This window comes from Mauremys mutica, chromosome 4 (assembly GCF_020497125.1).
Source record: "Mauremys mutica isolate MM-2020 ecotype Southern chromosome 4, ASM2049712v1, whole genome shotgun sequence".
NCBI lineage: Eukaryota > Metazoa > Chordata > Testudines > Geoemydidae > Mauremys > Mauremys mutica.
Window position 1 is genome coordinate 119,563,187 of NC_059075.1, and position 20,807 is coordinate 119,583,993.

Sequence of the window (20,807 nt, forward strand, 5' to 3'; positions counted from 1 at the left end):
CAGCCAAAGCCACACTAATTTTTTCCAGTGAGAGTTGGAAGGTCAGAGGGCAAACTCCTGGGAATAGGAGGTCTAGGGTCAAATGGATTATTTTAGCCAAAAGGCCTCCACTGATGAAAAGTAGATTAACGCAGGTTTCAGAAGCTCAGGATTGGAGAAGAGGTGATTTCTCCTAATGCTGAGTGAAGGTGAAAGGTTATGAACTCCCCAAAGCCAGTGTCTGACATTGAGACTCAAAGGAACCAGCAAGTTACAAGGGGAACCCAGCCACACTCAAGATGAAAAGAGGAGGAAAGGAGAAGGGGTGTAAGGAAAGGTGTGATAGAGACAGAGAGGAGAAAGAAGGACGTAGGAAATATTTAATTGTATTTGTGGCTGAGAACAGATGTAGCGTCAGAGGCAGGAATGGGGTCATTACATACAATCAGTTTCTTTCCCTTTCCAAACATTTTCTCCCCATATCTGTCCTCCCTTCTCTCTCTCTGTACTCACCTTCTATGCACAAGAGTTAAATGTCTGAAGAACATTTGATAAGCTTTCTGATTTCTCCTCTTCCAGAGTATAAATGCCTGGCTAAGGGACAGGAATCTGCTGCTAAACAGCATAGCAGGACCTTCAGCCAACCTCCACAGTCTGAATCAAATCACACAGCATCCATCCAACACCTATTCCACTAACCCCACCACAGAGACCTGCTCAAACCATGGCACCCACCCAAGAGAGACAGGCTCTCAACACGTAGTGTGACTACCAAAATCTCAGTGATCAACCAATGGCCAACTGGGATTTACCGGAGATTATCCTGCCATTGGTAGCCAGCCAGGAGGAATTATTTTGAGATATACAGTGCCATCTGCGCAGGTGAGGTCACCTAAGACACATCACCTAGCAGTGGGGACTCTACTGTCTAGAGCCCAAGCAAAGCTCAAAGCAGTGAGCTCCAGCTGACTCCACAGGATGGAGGCCTGGGGAGCGCCAACCAGTACAATGGGAAGAGTAACTGGAGGAACACACCAGCTCTGCTTCCAGGCCAGAGTATGGATGCACTGGCCTCAGCATAAAAAGGTTTCCGTTCAGCTCCAGGCTGCCCCTGGCCAGCTGCCTCACCTCAAACTGTAAACAAACAGAGCAGGCCCTCTGGGATTCATCAACATACCCTGTCAAATAGATGAATTACCCCTTTTCCCCTGAGTAAATTAACCAACTGCCTTGTTCCAAACCTCCTCAGCTTTGTTGTTGGAAACCAGCTAACCCTTTCGAAGGTTCAATGGGTCTGATACCACAAGACGGGTGTGATAAGCCAAGATTAAATATGTAAATCTATTAGCAATAAAATAAATCAGAGACACTGGCCCATCCCTCAGCCCATCCCACATAACTCAGAGACACAGGCCCTTCAAGTTGAGACATACGTTTCTCAAGCACCTCCATCCAAATCCAGGACACCAATCCGTTCCACCCATTCCTCCCAAATCAGGGACACTTGGCCCTTTACAATATGCTCCATTAAAATGGGAAGTCCCCTGCCCTTTACATTGGCCACCCTAAACTTAAGCAACCTTGCCTCATTAAAAAGGGAAAAGTGGTATTTTAAACAGAGTGGAGTAATTCAGATCTCTAACGATATGTCTACATGTGATAAAAGATGTGCGGCACAGCCACAGCTGGCCCAGGTCAGCTGACTTGGGCTCGCGGAAGGCTCGGGGTGTGAGGCTATAAAATTTCAGTGCAGACATTCAGACTTGGGCTGGAGCCCAGGCTCTGAGACATCACAAATGGGGAGGGTCTAAGAGCCCGGGCACCAGCCCGAACCCAAATGACTACACTGCCATTTTATAGCCCCGCAAGCCTGATTCAGCTGACTCAGGTTCTGAGACCTGGTGCCCCTATTTGATTGACAGAGTTTGTTTTTAGCCTGCTACAAAGGGACTCGGTCCTGCTGGGACAGTCGCAGTGGCACCCACCTGATGATGATACAGCTCTGCCTGGAGGAATCTACAGACTAACAACCTCATGAAGAAACTTGCACAAATACAGACCGATATCATCTTCCTTTCCAAATGCAAATGGATGGACATCATACCTAATGGACTAAAGGTAAAAAATCCACTGCTATCTACATACTACACAGACCACAGTGAGAGATTATGCCATACTCTATCAAAGAAACTGAGGAACCACCTGATCAACATCCTATACAGCAAATAGGAAAACATCAAAAAAGAGCTCTCCAACCTGGAGACTCATCTATAAACAAACTTCCATACAAACGGACTTCACTAAAATAAGACAGAAGATCTACATTACTCACTTCACCTCTCTACAAAGGAAAAAGGACTGTAAGCTGTCTAAACTCCTACCTGCCACATGGGGCCACAACCGTGGTACCCCTAACCCACCCAGCAATATCGTCAATCTATCCAACCACACACTCAGCCCAGAAGAACAGTCTGTCCTATCTCGGGGACTCTCCTTCTGCCCTGCCACCCCCACCAACATGATACAGTTCTGCGGCGATCTGGAAGCCTACTTTCGCCGTCTCCGACTCAAAGAATACTTTCAGGACAACACTGAACAGCGCACTGATACACAGTTACCCTCCCACCAACAGCACAAGAAGAAGAACTCCACATGGACTCCTCTTGAGGGTCGAAATGACAGTCTGGACCTATACATTGATTGCTTCCGCCGACATGCACAGGCAGAAATTGTAGAAAAACAACATCGCTTGCCTCATAACCTAAGTCATGCAGAATGCAATGCCATCCACAGCCTCAGAAACCATCCTGACATTATAATCAAAGAGGCTGATAAAGGAGGTGCTGTTGTCATCATGAACAGGTCTGACTACCAAAAGGAGGCCGCCAGACAACTCTCCAATACCAAATTTTACAGGCTACTTCCCTCAGATCCCACTGAGGAATACACTAAGAAACTGCACCATCTACTCAGGACACTCCCTACACTAACACCAGAACAAATCAACATACCCTTAGAGCCCCGACCAGGGTTATTCTATCTACTACCCAAGATCCACAAACCCGGAAATCCTGGATGCCCCATCATCTCGGGCATTGGAACTCTCACTGAAGGACTGTCTGGATATGTGGACTCTCTGCTCAGACCCTACGCCACCAGCACTCCCAGCTATCTCCGTGACACTACTGATTTCCTGAGGAAACTACAATGCATTGGTGACCTTCCAGAAAACACCATCCTAGCCACCATGGATGTAGAGGCTCTCTACACAAACATCCCACACACTGATGGAATACAAGCTGTCAGGAACAGTATCCCTGATGATGCCACAGCACAACTGGTTGCTGAGCTCTGTGCCTTTATCCTCACACACAACTATTTCAAATTTGATGACAATATATATCTCCAGATCAGTGGCACCGCTATGGGCACCCGCATGGCCCCACAATATGCCAATATTTTTATGGCCGACCTGGAACAACGCTTCCTCAGCTCCCGTCCACTCACACCCCTTCTCTATCTACGCTACATTGATGACATCTTCATCATCTGGACCCATGGGAAGGAGACTCTGGAAAAATTCCACCACGATTTCAACAGCTTCCACCCCTCCATCAACCTCAGCCTGGACCAATCTACACGGGAGGTCCACTTCCTAGACACCACGGTGCTAATAAGTGATGGTCACATTAACACCACCCTATACCGAAAACCTACCGACCGCTATGCCTACCTTCATGCCTCCAGCTTCCATCCCGGACACACCACAAGATCCATTGTCTACAGCCAAGCACTGAGGTACAACCGTATCTGCTCTAACCCCGCAGACAGAGACCAACACCTAGAAAATCTCCACCAAGCATTCTCAAAACTACAGTACCCGCACGAGGAAATAAGGAAACAGATCAACAGAGCCAGACGTGTACCCAGAAGCCTCCTACTGCAAGACAAACTCAAGAAAGAAACCAACAGGACTCCACTAGCCATCACATACAGTCCCCAGCTAAAGCCCCTCCAACGCATCATCAGGGATCTACAACCCATCCTGGACAATGATCCCACACTTTCACAGGCCTTGGGTGGCAGGCCAGTCCTCACCCACAGACAACCTGCCAACCTGAAGCATATTCTCACCAGTAACTGCACACCGCACCATCGTAACTCTAGCTCTGGAACCAATCCATGCAACAAACCTCGATGCCAACTCTGTCCACATATCTACACCAGCAACACCATCACAGGACCTAACCAGATCAGCCACACCATCACCGGTTCATTCACCTGCACATCCACCAATGTAATATATGCCATCATATGCCAGCAATGCCCTTCTGCTATGTACATCGGCCAAACTGGACAGTCTCTAAGGAAAAGGATAAATGGACACAAATCAGATATTAGGAATGGCAATATACAAAAACCTGTAGGAGAACACTTCAACCTCCCTGGCCACACAATAGCAGATCTTAAGGTGGCCATCCTCCAGCAAAAAAACTTTAGGACCAGACTTCTAAGAGAAACTGCTGAGCTTCAGTTCATTTGCAAATTTGACACCATCAGTTTAGGATTAAACAAAGACTGTGAATGGCTTGCCAACTACAGAACCAGTTTCTCCTCCCTTGGTTTTCACACCTCAACTGCTAGAACAGGGCCTCATCCTCCCTGATTGATCTAACCTCGTTATCTCTAGCTTGCTTCTTGCTTGCTTATATTTACCTGCCCCTGGAAATTTCCACTCTTGCATCCGATGAAGTGGGCATTCACCCACGAAAGCTCATGCTGCAAAACGTCTGTTAGTCTATAAGGTGCCACAGGATTCTTTGCTGCTTTTACAGAACCAGACTAACATGGCTACCTCTCTGATACTCTACAGACTAAGTCACCATGTTCATCTCAAAATCTACCTGAAGCTTTAGGCCCCTTTAGAAGCAGAGGAGCTGCCCAGTCTCAGCACAGCAGAATATCAGTATGCTGTCCAACAGCAGAGCTGGCCTGCACCGAGCTCCCCCACTCATCTAGCCAAGGCAATGGCCAACAGAAAAGTCTTGTTCAAAGAAGAACCCCAGCTCACAGGATTGGAGCAGCAGAGAGACATCCAGCGTTACCAGCCTGGTAGACTACTGCCAGGCAAGCACCGGAATGGCTCATGGAAGATGACTCCTCCCCCCCACAATGCTTCTACCAAGTTCACGACAACCAGCAGATGACTGGCACTGCTGGCTTCCGGCTCACTATATAAAGCAGAGACAACGGTTAATTGGGATTGAATGTTCCTGGCTTAGAGCCTGATCCCAGGATGATGGCAATGGTCAAAATCCAAGGCACAAAGCCTTGTCAAGGAACAAAACACTGACACGGTTCTTCCACTTTTTGGTGCTGGTCGCTATCTTCCTCAACCGCTGCAGGTCCCTGAGGGAGAAATAATCCACGTGTCCTCAAATCCCACCTCCCAGCAGATGGGGTCATCACCTGAAATGCAACTAGTTCCCTAAGGAAGAGTCTGCAAAGCAATGACACAGGGGAAAGGCACAGAGCAGATCTACAGCCACGTCCTGACCCCCTCTGACAGGCAGCTCAGACATCTGTATGCAAACCAGGTCATTTTCCTGTAGCGAGGAGTGGCAGACAAATCCCATCGCTAAATGGTTGCTGCTCCTTGGCACCGCTGCCACTGGTGAACCTCTTCTGCTACTCCGCTCCACTCACCAACACTCAGAATTTGGCCTCAGAATGTTACTGTCAGGTGGATTTTGTGAGCCATGCAAGATATCCACGGTCTGTTCACCCTTAGCCAAAGGGCTTGGGGACACACGCCCATTTGTTCCAATGAGAACGTACTTGACGGTTTGTCCTGAGCATTGCTCTTCCATAGTTCAGTAGATGGACGAAGTACATGAAGGCAGTTCAGCCAGCCAGCAGTTCTGGTGAATTTATATGCAAAGCCCTGTTGGAGTCTGACCAGAGCCCAGTAACAGATTTCTTCATACAGGCCTCACAACCAGACCAGGAGGTATCCTCAGTCAGCACAGATGTACTCTGTTATGAGTTCCACAATCCACGGCCCATCAGATTTCAATGTCCAGGGCCAATGGACCACAAGCATGATGGCCTTTGGGACACAGTGCGAGACCCATCTCTTGTCTCCTGCCTTCTGTGAGGTGTGAGGTAAAGTGGGCTGGCCAGTAGTTTAGTGTGTGCATGGGGCGGGGGGGTCATTGTGGCTTTGCCAGATCGAGTTATAGTTCCACATTAAACACTGTACACATGCCCACAGGTTGGATACATTTTATCAGCTTAAAAATAAATGAATAAATCAATTTCTGACAAGTTAAGGACTGTGCTAGGCGTGGAGGCTGATCTACTGAATATTCTCATCTCTTCATCCTGCTGGTGGAGCTTGGGAACAACTGGACTGGCTTCATCTGAAGCAGAGCAAAAAGAACAGTGGCAGCCTGGCAGTGAGAACTCCCAAAAGCCTGAGAAATACTCCTGCAGAGGGGCTGTGAGCAGGCTGCAGCTCGAGCCCATTAAAGACCGACTCTTACAGTGAGGATATTACCGCCATGTCTGTGCACAGCTCAGCTCCAGGTAAACCTTTGCTGATGTGGAAGCTGGTTCTCCATCCTTACACATGTGGTGGAGGTATATGCTAGGGCAGTGGTCTCCAAAGTGGGGTGCACAAGAGGATCCTTAGGGGTGCGTGGCAGGAGGCGCTCCCTTTTATTTTTTTCGTGGCTTCGTCAGTTTGAGCGGGAGTCCAAGCGGCTTTTTCTTTTTTGCTTTGGCAGTTCGGGGTGTGTGTGTGTGTGTGTGTGTGTCCCGAGCGGCCTTTTTTTTTTTTTTTTGCACTACGGCAAAAATGGTAGAGCCGGCGCAGCAGGGGGTGCGTGCTCAAAAATTTTTTACTGATGGGGTGTACGATCAAAAAAGTTTGGAGACCACTGTGCTAGGGAGAGCTGCCTTTGACAGCTCAGTCATCTAAATGCTCTGGGAGACTGAGCTTCTTGCACTCACCAGAACGTCAATGTCACATTGACACATCTGGTGAACACCAGGGGCTTGTGAGAAATGCAGCCAGGGGCTGGGAACCTGAGCAATTTCCTGTAGGTGTATGAAAACAGGCCTCCTGCAGGTCTGCGCTCGCTCCCCACTCTCCCCTGCTGGACCCCACGTGAAGGGCAAGAGTAAGTAAAGGATGAGACTTTGATCCCACAATTCGGCTCCCTAGGGCTGAGATTAGAGCTGAAAACTCTCTGGCTTCTTCTGGTACAGAACCAGTCATACACGAACCCACCTCTCTGCTGCAATTCTCCTCCAGTTTGGACCAAAGCACCTCATCTTCCCCCCACATGTAGCTCTGGAGCTGGTACACAAGAAGCTCCGAGAGCTTTGCAGAGGTCAAAGCCCCCTTCTCATTCTATCACTGCTGCAGTGGGCTCCAGGCTGGGGCTTTCCCAAATGGCTGAACTGTGAGAGACGGCTTGGGTCTGCTCCCTTCACTCCTCGAGGCCTGGGCCTGCTCCCTTTCTGTGACCCCTCTGGCTGCCCACATGCCACTGGCCCAAACAGGTTTGTCCTTCCAGAGGCAGGTTAATTCTGCATGAGAGGAAGAATGGTCTTGTCGCTAGCTGGATTCTGTTCCCAGATCTGCCACAAGCTCATCCTGTGACTGAGGCAAGTCACGTCATGTCTCTGTGCCTCACTTTCCCCAGCTGTAATAGCAGGCTTAATTAATTGACAGCCTCAGCAGTAGGCAGTGTTGTTACACATCCGTCAGGGACTTGGAACAGGCTGGCCACATACTCTGCCATCTGAGACAGCCTCCTCAAGTCGCATGCCCTTCCCTGCTCCTGGAGCTGGCCCTGCCAGGAGTCCTTGGCCTTTTCTCTGCATGTCGTTCTGACGAAGCCTGATCATTCTCTCATTTTAGTTGGTATCTCGCACAACAAAGCCCCTCCCCCAAGCCCCAAAATAGGGCCCCAAACAGAGACTGGCGGTGTGGAAACTGAGGAGGAGTAAGGGGTGTTTACGGGACTAGCCGTTCCTGGAATCCAGACTGCTGCTTGCCAGTTTTCAGTCACCTTTCCGGAATGTGGGGAGGATTCGCAGCAATTTCTTCCTGAACATTCATCTTTCTCGCCCTGTGAGCTGTGCACACTTGTTCCCTCCACCTCAGCCTCCCAAGCCCTTCCCTCCACCTCGCAGCATTTCTCTGCACCCCTCAACTCCACCTCAGCCTCTTGGTCTTCCCCCACATCTCCGCCCTCTCTCCTAGCCTCCTGGCCTTTCCCACCCCATCTCTCTTCCTCTTCCTCCCACTCCATGTCCAGATTTCTCTGGGTAAGTTTACACTGGAGCGGGAGGTGTAATTTCCTACTCAGGCAGACCTACCCATGCTAGCTCTGATCCAGCTGGTGCACTGAATGTAGCAGCGTAGCCATGGCTGCGCAAGGAACTAGCCACCCTGACTACAACCCCGTCTGAAAGCAAGGTACTTACTTGGGCAGCTAGTCCCTCCTGCCGCTCGCACCGCTGCAGCTACACTTCAGTTCGTAGTGTGCCAGCTGGATCAGAGCTGGCCTGGGTACGTCTGCCCGAGCTGCGAATTCCACCTCCAGTGCAGACTTACCCTCTGCCTTTCTCTCCCCACACTCCCTGTGTCACTACTCCCCAGCTCTCTCCAAGCCTGCGGGCAGCAGGGGCCAGCGGCCCACTTCTCCACACTCCTGCTTAGGGTCTCTTTTGATGAGCCACGTCCCTTGCCTTTACAGGAGAGTTAATGTTCATTTTAAAAATCCAGTGTGCTGGATGAGCCTGAAGCTGGGGGCAGAGGCCCCTCTGAGCCAAAGAGACCCTTAGACGGGCTGGGGTTAGTATCACAAGCTCCTGCTAAGCATGTGTTCTGAGTAACGTAAGGCATTGGCGGTAGCCAGACCCGCCTTGGATGATACAATCAGCCGCTCACACACACCTCTGTTCCTGGGGCCGGCTGGCATTTCATGCTTGCAGAGAATTAACTTTCCCCTGGGCAGGTTATAATGGAGACCAATGCAGGATCCCAGGGATTCCAGCACAGTGCTGCCACCCCCACCGACTCCCGGGGTAGGGGAGGACAAAGGGCTGGTGGGATAGACGCGAGTGTGGCTGTATCTCTAGGGGACCAGTCAGTTACTCACAGCTCCTTGTAGTTGGCATCGTAGAGAATCACCCACTTGTTCTGCTGATGTGGCTGCCACTTTATAGACTGGTAGTTGGGATCCAGGTAGGAGCCGTTCAAGCTGTCATTGTCTTGAATTAGCCCTGCAGTCATGAGGAAATATTTACTGAAATCATTTCCCTGAGGTCCCTGACCAGGCAAGAGCTCCCCCTGCTGGTACAAGGGAGATACTTCCACTCTGCACTTGCTCAGCCCGGGACCCATGTCCTGACTGCGCTATCAGTGCACCCTGTGCCCCAACCCAGGGCCAAGGGGAGAGTGTCCACCCTCTGCACTACCAGCTCTGGGAACTCTCTCACTTGCTTATCTGGGGGGACACTTCCATTCTCACTCGGTCCTGCAGGCCCCTCTCCCATACACCCCACCTGGGGAGAGCTCCCCCTGCTGGTGCCAGGGAGATGTTTGGTAATGTTGGGGGAGGAGGGGACGAAGAGCACATACCTGGTGAGAGTGCCCCCTGCTGGTGCCAGGGAGGCGTTTGGACTCTGTCAGGGTTGAGTGGCACAGACCCCATACCTGGCTCCTGCTTTATCATCCCATTGAGCATCTGTGCGTTGAGTGTGTTGGGGGGCGACTCTGAGTGTTTCCTCTTCTTGGCTGGGTGAACTGGGAGGCTGCGGAGACCAACCGGGACAGCAAACCCTGAGCTGCGAGTGGGAAAGCAGGGCAGCTGCTCAACCTCCACCAAGGGAACAGCAAGCAGGGGGCAGATGGGCCCCAAAGACAGGAACAGGATCGGGTCGGGTTGGGTCAGGTCAATAGCTCAGTGGTTTGAGCATTGCCCTGCTAAACCCAGGGTCGTGAGTTCAATCCTTGAGGGGGGCCATTTAGGGGTCTGGGGCAAAAATCTGTCTGGGACTTGGTCCTGCTTTGAGCAGGGGGTGGGACTAGACGACTTCCTAAGGTCCCTTCCAACCCTGATATTCTGTGACTCTATGGGGGCTGGGGCAGGGACTCAAGTAAGGGCAAATGTATAGTCCAAACATTTAAAAATTAAAGACTTTGTACTCTTAGCATAGGGAGACCCATTATTTTCAGTGTCATTATCGCCCCCCCCACCTCCTCCATTCCCTGCCCCACCCCCTTACCGCCATGCCCCACCCCTGCACCTCCTCCACTCCCCACCCCACTACCCCCTTACCACCATACCTCACCCCCGCACCTCCTCCATTCCCCACCCCAATGCCCCCTTACTGCCGTGCCCCACCCTGCCCCCTTACCGCCATGCCCCACCCCCGCACCTCCTCTGTTCCCCGCCCCGCTCCCTTACCGCCGTGCCCCACCCCTGCACCTCCTCCATTCCCTGCCCTTCCCCCTTACTGCCATGCCCCACCCCCGCACCTCCTCCATGTCCTATGCGCCCCACTAGTGCACCCCCTTCACCATCCTCAGTCCCCCCTGCACACTCATAGCTTGGAAACAGCCCCACAGCAGTGAGGATGTCCGAGATCCCAACATCGCCCTTGGTTCTTGCTGTCCCTTCCCAACGCTCTTACTCTGCTCCGTGCTGCTGCAGGAGCTGGTGAAGCATCTGTGACTGCTGGGCGTGGTGGAGATCGCCTGGGGACATGCCCTGTCCGATGACGTACGGCGGCATCAGTGGCTCAGGCTTCATGAACATGTCCCGCTGCATACTGGGATAGTGGGGGTTGTGCTGCTGCTGGTGTGGATGCGGTGGAGGTGGTGGGGGACCCTGAAGGTGGGGAGGTGGGGGAGGGTGCTCCAGCCGGGAAGGTGGGGTCATGTGGCACATGTTCTCGGGGGTCATTGTCCGGAGGAGGTGAGGATCTTCAAAGAAAATATAATGGATTCATTAGAACCACGTACAAGGCCAAACACAATCTGTCCTGAGTCCACTCCTCTCTCCCCACTCAATCACCCTCCCTTCTCCCAGTCCCAGGGGAGTCCAAACCCACCCACAGCAGATCACATCATGTTCCGCAAACTCTCCCTGCTTCCCCAAGCTAGGGTTACCACAGGGCCGGGGTTCCCTGGACACAGCCTCCTTTTTGAGCCTCTAACCTATGTCTGAGGTGGGAGGATTTGAAAAACAACAGGCAACGTCCAGGGTTTTTGCAGCTCAGAAAGAACCTCCCTTGCAGCGGCAGCTGATTGGTCCATTCCCCTGTAAGCCATAGCAGCCGGATCCTGCCCACCCAGGTCCCGGCTCCCAGCTGTGGGGTGGGGGTCCCGCAGGGAGGCACTGAGTGACAGCTAGTGCTGGGTCCTGGGCTTGTGCCAGCTGCCCTGCCACGGTGACAGGGAGTGACACTGCCTCCCCACCTCCAGCGAGTACCCCTGCCGCAGGTACCCCCCTTCCAGCATCCCCACCTGCCTACCCCCTGCCCCAGCACACTTGGGCCCCTAGCCCACCTCTCCCAAATGAGTTTACTCTGGTGTGGGTAACTGTGCAGGCAATTCTGGGACTGTATTTCTCCTCCCATCTCCTGCTTGTTAGGAGGCTCAGGTGTCCCATGGGGATGGCTGGGGATTTCCAGTTTGTAAGGAGAGTTCCAGCTACTTTTCCTTTATAAACTCAGCAGCGTGGTGAGGCTTCAGGCCCCATGATTTGGAAAGGGGGTTGAGGGAGCCGGATGAGGAAAATGCCCCACACCCACAGTTAGCAAGGCTCCCAAAGGGCTCACATCGGATCTAGTCAGTGAGTAATAGGAGGCTCACACTACATTACAGCTAAGGTTCAAACAACACAATTAGGATGTTCAGAGTTCAAGCTCCCAGTATCTCCCAGCACACAAGTTATTAACACCTTGGTACGCAGGTGAAATGGGGCAGAGTTAGTATTTAGCTGGACTGCTGTAGCATCAGGAATCGGGGCCCCTGTGATGATTTAGCTTATGTCTGTCTGTCTCTATGGCACACTGCAAATGCCACTTCAGTTGTGAGAAGGACCCATCCTTCCCTGATGTCTTTGTTCCTCTATTTTGGCCTGGAATTGCAAGCCACAGGGCAAACAATGCAGCAGGGCTGCCCAGAGGATTCAGGGGGCCTGGGGCAAAGCAATTTCAGGGGCCCCTTCCATAAAAAAAATTGCAATACTATAGAATACTATATCCTCGTGGGGGCCCCTGAGGGGCCCAGGGCAAACTGCCCCAACTGCTCCCCTACTACAGGCAGCCCTGGGAAAAATAAACCTTCCTCATCTCGGCACAAACCCAGTTTTGAGAAAACTTCTTTACAAGGTATCACTGGTTCTCAGCACCACCTAGTGCTAAAAGGCACTGAAGCTCATTAAAAGGGTTGGACAAATATTTTCCGTCAAAACTTTTTTTGGATCGAAAACTAGGGATTTTTAAAAAGCAGAAAAAAATCACGGACAATGTCTGCTTTCTTCAAAATTTGTTGTGTTTTTTTTTTAATTGAAAAGCTGAAATTAGTCTGCCAAAACCTGAATATGGTTTGGGGTTTCAGAAGTGTGTGTCCAAATATTTGCTGCGTTTGATTGTTTAAAGAAACAATAAAAAAAATCTGCTTAAAAAAATCCAAAACTTTTGAACCACCTCAGCTTGTGACCAAACGCCTGAGCCCATCCAGTCACAGATTTTTCCAGGTTTCTGATACTCTGCTCACTTCCTTGACTCATATCTGTCTCCATAACTTTGGGTTCATTTAGCTTAGACCATAAGAATGGCTATACTGGGTCAAACCAAAGGTCCATCCAGCCCAGTATCCTGTCTACCGACAATGGCCAATGCCAGGTGCCCCAGAGGGAGTGAACCTAACAGGCAATGATCAAGTGATCTCTCTCCTGCCATCCATCTCCACGCTCTGACAAACAGAGGCTAGGGACACCATTCCTTACCCATCCTGGCTAATAGCCATTAATGGACTTAACCTCCATGAATGTATCTGTTTCCTAGAGATTGGCTCCACGGGGTACCTCACAAACTGGAGACGGTTACTGTAGGTTTGTCTTTAGTATAGCTTATGTACATACTCCACGAACTGAGCATTTTGAGCTTGTCCCAGAATCTGGGATGAGCCTATTTTGTGAAAACTGAAATACTCAAAATAGCACATGCATGTGAATGGACACAGGGTGCTAAAATTAAATTAACCCAGGGGTTCTCAAACTGGGGGTCAGGACCCCTCAGGGGGTCACGAGGTTATTACTGGGGGTCATGAGCTGTCAGCCTCCACCTCAAACCCTGCTTTGCCTCCAGCATTTAGAATAGTGTTAAATATATAAAAAAGTGTTTTTAATTTATAAGGGGGGGGTCATACTCAGAGGTTTGCTATGTGAAAGGAGTCACCAGTACGAAAGTTTGAGGACCACTGAATTAACCTCTCTGGAGCCTCAGGGAATGTGGGGCGGGGGGGGGTCTCCCTTGGTAGGGTTGGGATGGAGGTAGGTGGTGTAGGATATTGCTCTTCTCATGTGATCCCTCCCCCAGTGGCTAATTTTAAATGAAGCTACCCTCCCCTGACCTGAATCTCCCTATGGCACTGAAATTAAATATAGACTATAATTTGGCATTTGAGAAGTGAAAGGGATGGCAGCCCTAATGGAAAAGCTAACAGCTTGGCTCTTCTGCAAGCCTCAAACTGCTAAATGAGCTTTAGGGTAGGGAAGGCTGTGCCTCCCAAACAGCCTGGCCCTGACCCCTATCCAACCCCCACCCACTTCCTGCCCCCCCTCAGAATCCCTGACCCATCCTGCTCCTTGTCCCCTCACCGTCCCCCAGAGACTCCCCCCAACCACCACCCCGGGACCCCACCCCTGCTCCCTGTCCCCTGACCCCTATCCACTGCCCTGCTGAGTCCTGACAGACGCCCAGAATGCCCACGATCTAACCCCCCCATTCCCTGTCCCCTGACCACCACCCCCAACCTCTGCCCCCTCCCTGTGCTCTGACTGTCCCTGGGACTCCCTGCCCCTTAGCCAATCCCCCGGGCCCCAGCCCCTTACTCCCCCTCTCACCATCCAGGAGTGTCCTGGAACAGCACTGCAGCGTGGCTCCAGCAGGGCCTGAGCTCCTCCCCGCTCAGAGCCGCGTGGTAAGGGAGCGGGGCTGCGAGCTCCAGCGGGGCCTGAGCTCCCTCCGCTTGGCCTGGAGCTCGCAGCCCCGCCCCCTTACCACACGCTCTGAGCGGGGAGGAGCTCGGGCTCTGCCGGAGCCATGCTGCAGTGCTGTCCAGGGACGCTCCTGGATGCGCTGAGGCTCCGGGAGAGGGGCGGAGGCGGGGTAAGGCCGGGGAGGGAGCTTCAGCCATTCTCGTGGGGGCCCCTGCGGAGCCCGGGGCCTGGAGCAAATTGCCCCACTTGTCCCCTCCTCCTCCCCCGGGCGGCCCTGCAATGCACAGAGATCAGGAGTTGTTAATCTGGAGGATCACCTGTCGAAGGGGACTGCAGCTTTACAAACCACCTCACAGACCGCCATCTTTAGAGAGCACTAGAACCTGACGCTGAATGGGAGGAGAAGGACACTGGGAGGACCAGGAACTCTGGAAAGGTCTGTCCAAGACCCAAAGGGTTCTCGGAGTGGCAAGGGAGGGATTTGCATGCAGGCTTTATTTTTCTAGAGATCTGTATCTATCTTGTCTATGCGAAAAGAGCATGTGTGCTTGGAGAAACTCCTTCGCAGCGTCTGCGTGTTACCTGCTTATGCTGCCACGGAGCCCTCAAAGAAATCAGAGGGTCCTGCTTTGGCAGAACTTGGAGAGCTCGCAGCAGCTACTGGGGAGGCTTGGATGAGCCAGCACTAGTTCTAGGGCCTATGCAATGGGACCGTGTGGTCACGAGGGGTGTCGGACAAGGGGTCTGCCCCTGAAGCACGTGCCTAGAAGCCCAGAACCTGAGAGACAGCATGGCTGAACTCTGCCCAAGCCCAGCAAGCTAAGAGCAGCCTGGGGAGCGTCCAGCTGGGAGAGCTCATGAGGGTTGTAACAGCCCCGTCGTACTAGGCACTGTGCACATCCAGAGCCAAGGGACAGCCCCTCCCCAAAGAGCTGACAATATAAGACAAGAGACGAGCAGCAGGAGGGCACGTCAGGTAACAGCGAGAAGCGTACGGACAGCCTGATAAGCAGCGGTCACAGCACACATGCCACCTCGCCGCAGCCGAGGATTTTGTGAGCACACTCAGAAGCTGCACAGGAAATCTCACTTGCTGTGCCCCCAGCACCAGCCCCCGCCGTGCCCACAGCACCACTCTGCAAGCCCAGATTAGTCCCCTCATTGCACCAGCCCTCCCCAGCTCCTGCCTATCATAGGTACTTCTCTGGCCCCCAACACTGCAGGATCTGAGCACCTCACAAGCTTCAGGATATTTAGCGTCAACTCTCCGTGCCACACCCACGCCCTCCAGTCATTGACATTGCCACCACCACCACCACAACCTCCTCTCCTAGCCACGCTGCCCTCCCAGCCTGAGCTTCTCTCATTTCCACTGACGCCAACGCTTGCCATGGGAGCGACCCTCTCTGAGCCGCTGGGGACGGGAGCCGTGGGTGGGGGCTGACTGGAGAAAGACGTAACACCACAACGACATAGGCTGGCCCAACTGCTGAGTGTTGACTGCTGAGTGTTGGAAATCTCACCCACAGTGGTGCAATAGCGGAGAGATTTTTGTATGTGGGCATTTAATTCACTAATACACATTTTTACACACAGAGAGAGGACTTTGATCCTCACATTTAAATAAACAAGGGAGATTCAAATACACCCTCCTGCTCCCCACTTCTATATATGGGATCAGATATTGAAATGAAGCCACTATCTGGATTTATTTGACTGTGTTGCCATCAAAATAAATGTTTAACGAGCGGCATCTGAAGGTGTATGCAAACTAACTGCCCCCACCACAGGCCCCAATCCAGGAACAAATTCCACACAAGCAAAATCCTGTGTCCACATGGAGCTCCTGGCAAGATCAAGGCCTTACACCTTAACCTGCAAACACTCCCTACCCAGTACACTACATACCGATGCAAGCAATCTCACTGCAGTTAATGGGTCTCCTCACAGTCCGGTAGTACTTGTTTGCAGCAGCAGACCCTTACCCTATTAGAAAGAAGAGCATCCCTAGGCTTCAAACATTCAGCTGGACTGATCCTAAGTCAAATGCATCCCAGTGCAATACATTAAGAAATAAGGCCCAAGGAAAGGTGGAAGTTTCTAACATGAAGCCAATTTGAAGGCGTCTGAGAGCAAAACAGAAGTATTGGGAACAGCTGTGAGCTGGTGAAACCCCTTCTTTTTCATACATTAATCTCTGGAGACCCCAACTCCACCCTGCAAAAAAAAATTTACATGGGAGATGAAAAAAGGCATGAGAAATTTTAGCCCCAAAGGTCATTTTTTAGTGCCAGAAAACAGTAAAAATCTGGAAGAAAGGTCTAGGAATTAAATAAATCCTAACTGGATTTGGGTCCCAGATATGACATTTGGATCAGGGTTTTGACTGGAGCTCTCTATCCTTAACCTGAATTACTATATCTCTGATGATACTAGGTAACAATAATACTTGAATATTAAGGAGCGGCACTACATACTTCAGCTTGAGGTTGAAGCAGTGTCGCCAACTCTGAACTGCAAGTCAAGTGATATTTGATGATCTTCTTAAAGCCCCAGATCCTGGAGCCCTGTGAAGATGTGAAAGTCACAGCTTTCATTGTAAACAAAAGGTAAGTTTCTAGTTCTTGGGGTTGCCGAGAAAAGTTTGAAAACATGAACTCCAAAGGCTCAAACACCAGAAGGGTAAATACACAGAACACAATACCAGCTGCCTACATTGATGATCTTGCTCATAGTTTCCCTGGTAATCAAGGGTTTCTCCCCCCCCCTCCCAATCATACGTCCCTCCTGAGCAACGGATATGCGAGGATACTGGAGACGCGGTGAGCAGGGGCAGTAGTTAGTTATGTGAATGACAGGCATCACTTTATAATTGCACTTCAATATAGAGGTCCCTGTGCTTTCCCTGGACTTGGCCAAGACAGGGGCTTGAAGGAAGGTGACCCCTAGGCAGCACAAACTGTATAAAATGGACACATTGCTCACTGGCTGGTGGAAGTGACCAAATAATATGGTTAGGGACTGTCCCCATTAGTGAGGGGGCACATCCACCTTTTGTCACAGAAGTTTGCAGTTGAAAGGTATTACTGGCCCTTTGGTTGTTCCTGGATTCACAGGTTCATCTGTGGCAGGAAAATTGCAGCCATTTCTTAGAAGAGACCTTGCTACAATCTTCAGCGCCTTGCTCACTTCCAGAACGGACTGCTGCCATGCGCTCTGCATGGGGCTACAACTGAAGACCACCTGAGAGCTACCCTCACCATCCTCTTTGCAGCACAAAGCAACCAATTTAAATAAATGATTGAAACTCTTGCCCCATGGCTACTCCTCCTCCAGGCAGATTTAAACTCCTCCATTATGAGAAGTAGAAGAAGAAACAGAGGAAGAACTAAAAGAATCAACATTGACATTAATGCAAGATGGTCAAACACAAGAAATGGTCTGTTAATGGCTACAAGTATATATACACAGGCAAACCTGTGTTCTGGCTTAATTCTCTTGCTTCTTCAACCAAGAAGAAAACCAAAGAATATGGTATCCAAGTTGGTGAGGATGCTGTGCAAGGATGGAGAACGAAGTATGACCAGGAGCACTCTACCATGTGCTCAGACAATGAAAATAAAACAACATGATGCTACAACTGGTCGGATGCAGACATGGGGTGTCCAGCACACTAATTAAACCTCTTTGGGAAATAAGTAACACCGAAAGCACAGGGTGGAAATTCACACATTGTCCTGCAACTGCCAGCATCCTCACATCTGGCTGACCGGAAACGGGGGACTGATGCCTCAGCTTCCCTATGATTCTTGGCAGAAGGCTCAGAACCCCGCAGGCCAGACTGTCAGCTGGTGGAAATCTGTGCAGTTCCTCTGACTTCAGTGGTGTGCCACCAAGTTATGCCATCTGAGGCTCTCTCCCTATGTTACATTTGCAACCAATTATAACCATTATAGTGTGTACACTGAGTAAGAGCAGGACTTAGATCAAAACATTTCATGTCGTTTGCACAAGGGATTCTACAGACAGGCACTAGGCTCACAAAAAGCAACTCAATAAGGTTTAAGTGGAATTTGATGGAATACAGGCAGACGATGCTACTGCTGCCATTCAGGAAAATCTAACTTGATCTAAATAACAAAGAACTGAAACCACACTAGGACAAAACTGAAAAGCAAGTCCGAGAAGCTATGGAACATTTTGGATACTTCGCCAAAGTGACAGATCCCAGATACGTAGGTTCATCAGGCAAGCCCAGAACAGGAAAAGGAGGCTTAAAGCATAGAGGTATGGGAGGCAGTGGGGCCTAGCAGATAGAGCACTAGAATGAGAATCAGGAGACCTGCATGCTATTCCCAGCTCAGCCAGCGGCCTGTTGGGTAACCTTGGGCAATTCACTTCAGCTCTCTGTGCCTCAGTTTCTCCATTTGTAAAATAGGTATAATGACGCTGACCACCTTTGTAAACCACTGAGAGATCTACCCACAAAATGGGCTTGATAAGAGCTAGGCATTATTGCTTAGAATTAGGTGATGGAACATCATATTGAGTCCCTTCCTTTCCCTTTTAGAATTTACAGCTGAAGATCCAGATTACTCCCCTAAATCTACGTTTGTGAAGGCGGTTGCACTACAGTTCATTGTGTCAACATGGTGGGAATATGTGGATGCAAAATAATGGAAGACATAACCCATTGAATTCAGATTATTATCCATTTTGAAAAGACCTGCAAACTCCAGTCCAACCAGCGCAGCCCTGACAGAGCAGGCGTTTAGCATATTCAGATTGGTTTGGTCAAGACTTCATAATAAGCTAGGCACTGAGAAAGCAAGTACATTGGTAAAAGTGTATCGGGAGCTAAAGGCAGTTGGAACCGAGTGGCAGGCCTACCCAGCTGGAAGATGGCGGGGTTGGATGCTGTATTCTACTTACAGAACAGTAGGCTTTCAATCTGGGCATAGCCTGCCTTTACCTGTTGAGTGCTAAACATGCTTATGAAGCAAATCACAGAGTCTGTGTTTGGTGCCTCACTTCTTCATAAAACCTCCATGGGTTTTCCTGGGGTTTTCCAGGAGGTGAGCTGGGACTGATTTTTCTTTCATAGAAAGAAAGAAAGAAAGAAAAAAAAAAAAACACAAAACCCCACACACCTGGGTTTTCTAGGTTGGAGGAAATCACCACAAACCCTGCTTGTGGGCTCTGACCTCCTGCCTCATTACACCACTAGCAGGGCTGAGCTCAGCTGAGGCCCTCGAGCGAACAGGCCCTAGATTTCCATGTCTGAGAGAAGCTTGTAGCCCTCTCAACTCAAACTCGCTTTCTCCCCGTAAGCCAACAAAACCGGAGTCCGCTGACCCAGACGCAAGGCAAACCTTGTCTGTTTACACAGGCTTTTGCCTAACTTAGCGATAGGGTGTGTTTGGGGAACGTGGGGGGCGTTAGTCTGCGATTTCAGATCTCTCAGGGGGCACTATGCTCTCCCTGCACAAGGGAATGACTGGATCCCAGCACTCAACACTGGGACGTGGAGAAGCGGTCAGTTTGCAGGTGTTTTAAATGCAGCGAGAGGTTCCCTTCCCCACCCCACCTGCCCGAACATGGAACCTGCAAAAGGCCAGCCTAAGGATTCATTCACATTGGGCTTCAGGCCAGCCAGATTAGGGGATTCTTTCATGACACCAGCAGAGGAAGCAAAGCGTTGGTCATCAGCAGATGACGTGAGAATCGCGGACGGTACTAGATGTGAGTGAGGCAGACGGGTACTGCTCTGGTGGGGCTCGCTCAGTGAGAAGAGGCAAGGAGAGGAGGACTCTAGCTGTGACACGGAAGGAGTTGCTAGCAGACCCAGTCTGTGCTATAGGTCAGGGTAAGCTTCGCAAGCATATTTGATACATGCCCCCCTCCCTGCCCCGCAGCACTGCCCCTCTATATGCACCCGAGAAGGGAGTGGAGATTGCTCACAAGAGCTAGACAGGCTGCTTCTGGCTAGGGGCCAGATGAGGTCCAAGCACCTCTCAACCCCTAACATTAGGGGGAAATGAGGCTTGAGCACCAGCGGGCTCCCTGGTGGCAGAATGGAGCAAAGTCCAGGCAACTTGCAATGGGGAGAGACCAGGCCTGGGAACTGGTTAGGCCCTTTGCATGGCATTGCCTGACGAGTCCAAAACTTTCTTAATAGGAATCGGGATGCCTGGAAAAATTAACTGAGCTGCCCAGAACCCTTCCATGGAGAGAGAGCCTAGGGAGAGGGGAGGCTTGTGTGTCACCAAACTGGACCCTTTTCCTTCAAACAGGTTTTCGTAACAGCACAAGATTTTCTACGCATGTGATATCAGTGTGTTCCACTGAGGCTGCGCACAAGGGGTCTCTGCAGCAGCACTGGAGAGACTTGTGTTATAAACCAAGATGCTCCCTTGTGGCTGCACCAGAGGGGTGTCTGAGCATGGCCCATTTCCCTGTCACTGCCCCAGAGGGGAGGAAGAAAAAGAGGACGATTAGAAATATCCTTCGGACGATCAGGGGGTCACAAACTTTCCCATATTTTGGTCACTTCCTAAAAATCGAGCTCCAATGGGG

General features: G+C 50.8%; 1 protein-coding gene across 11 annotated transcripts in view; it reads right to left on the reverse strand.

The window, feature by feature from the left end:
* The window catches only part of MYRF (myelin regulatory factor), a 142,965-nt gene that overhangs the window by 37,582 nt on the left and 84,576 nt on the right, over nucleotides 1-20,807 (reverse strand). For 6 of the 11 annotated variants that reach the window (XM_045016204.1, XM_045016206.1, XM_045016203.1 and 3 more), the window contains 3 exons: nucleotides 10,693-10,984; nucleotides 9,638-9,843; nucleotides 9,156-9,279 (listed from right to left, as the gene is read on the reverse strand). In XM_045016204.1, the coding sequence (XP_044872139.1) occupies nucleotides 9,156-9,279; nucleotides 9,638-9,843; nucleotides 10,693-10,984 (622 nt within the window). The remainder of the gene's footprint in view (nucleotides 1-9,155; nucleotides 9,280-9,637; nucleotides 9,844-10,692; nucleotides 10,985-20,807) is intronic. The other 5 variants (XM_045016212.1, XM_045016209.1, XM_045016214.1 and 2 more) reach the window with 3 other exon arrangements.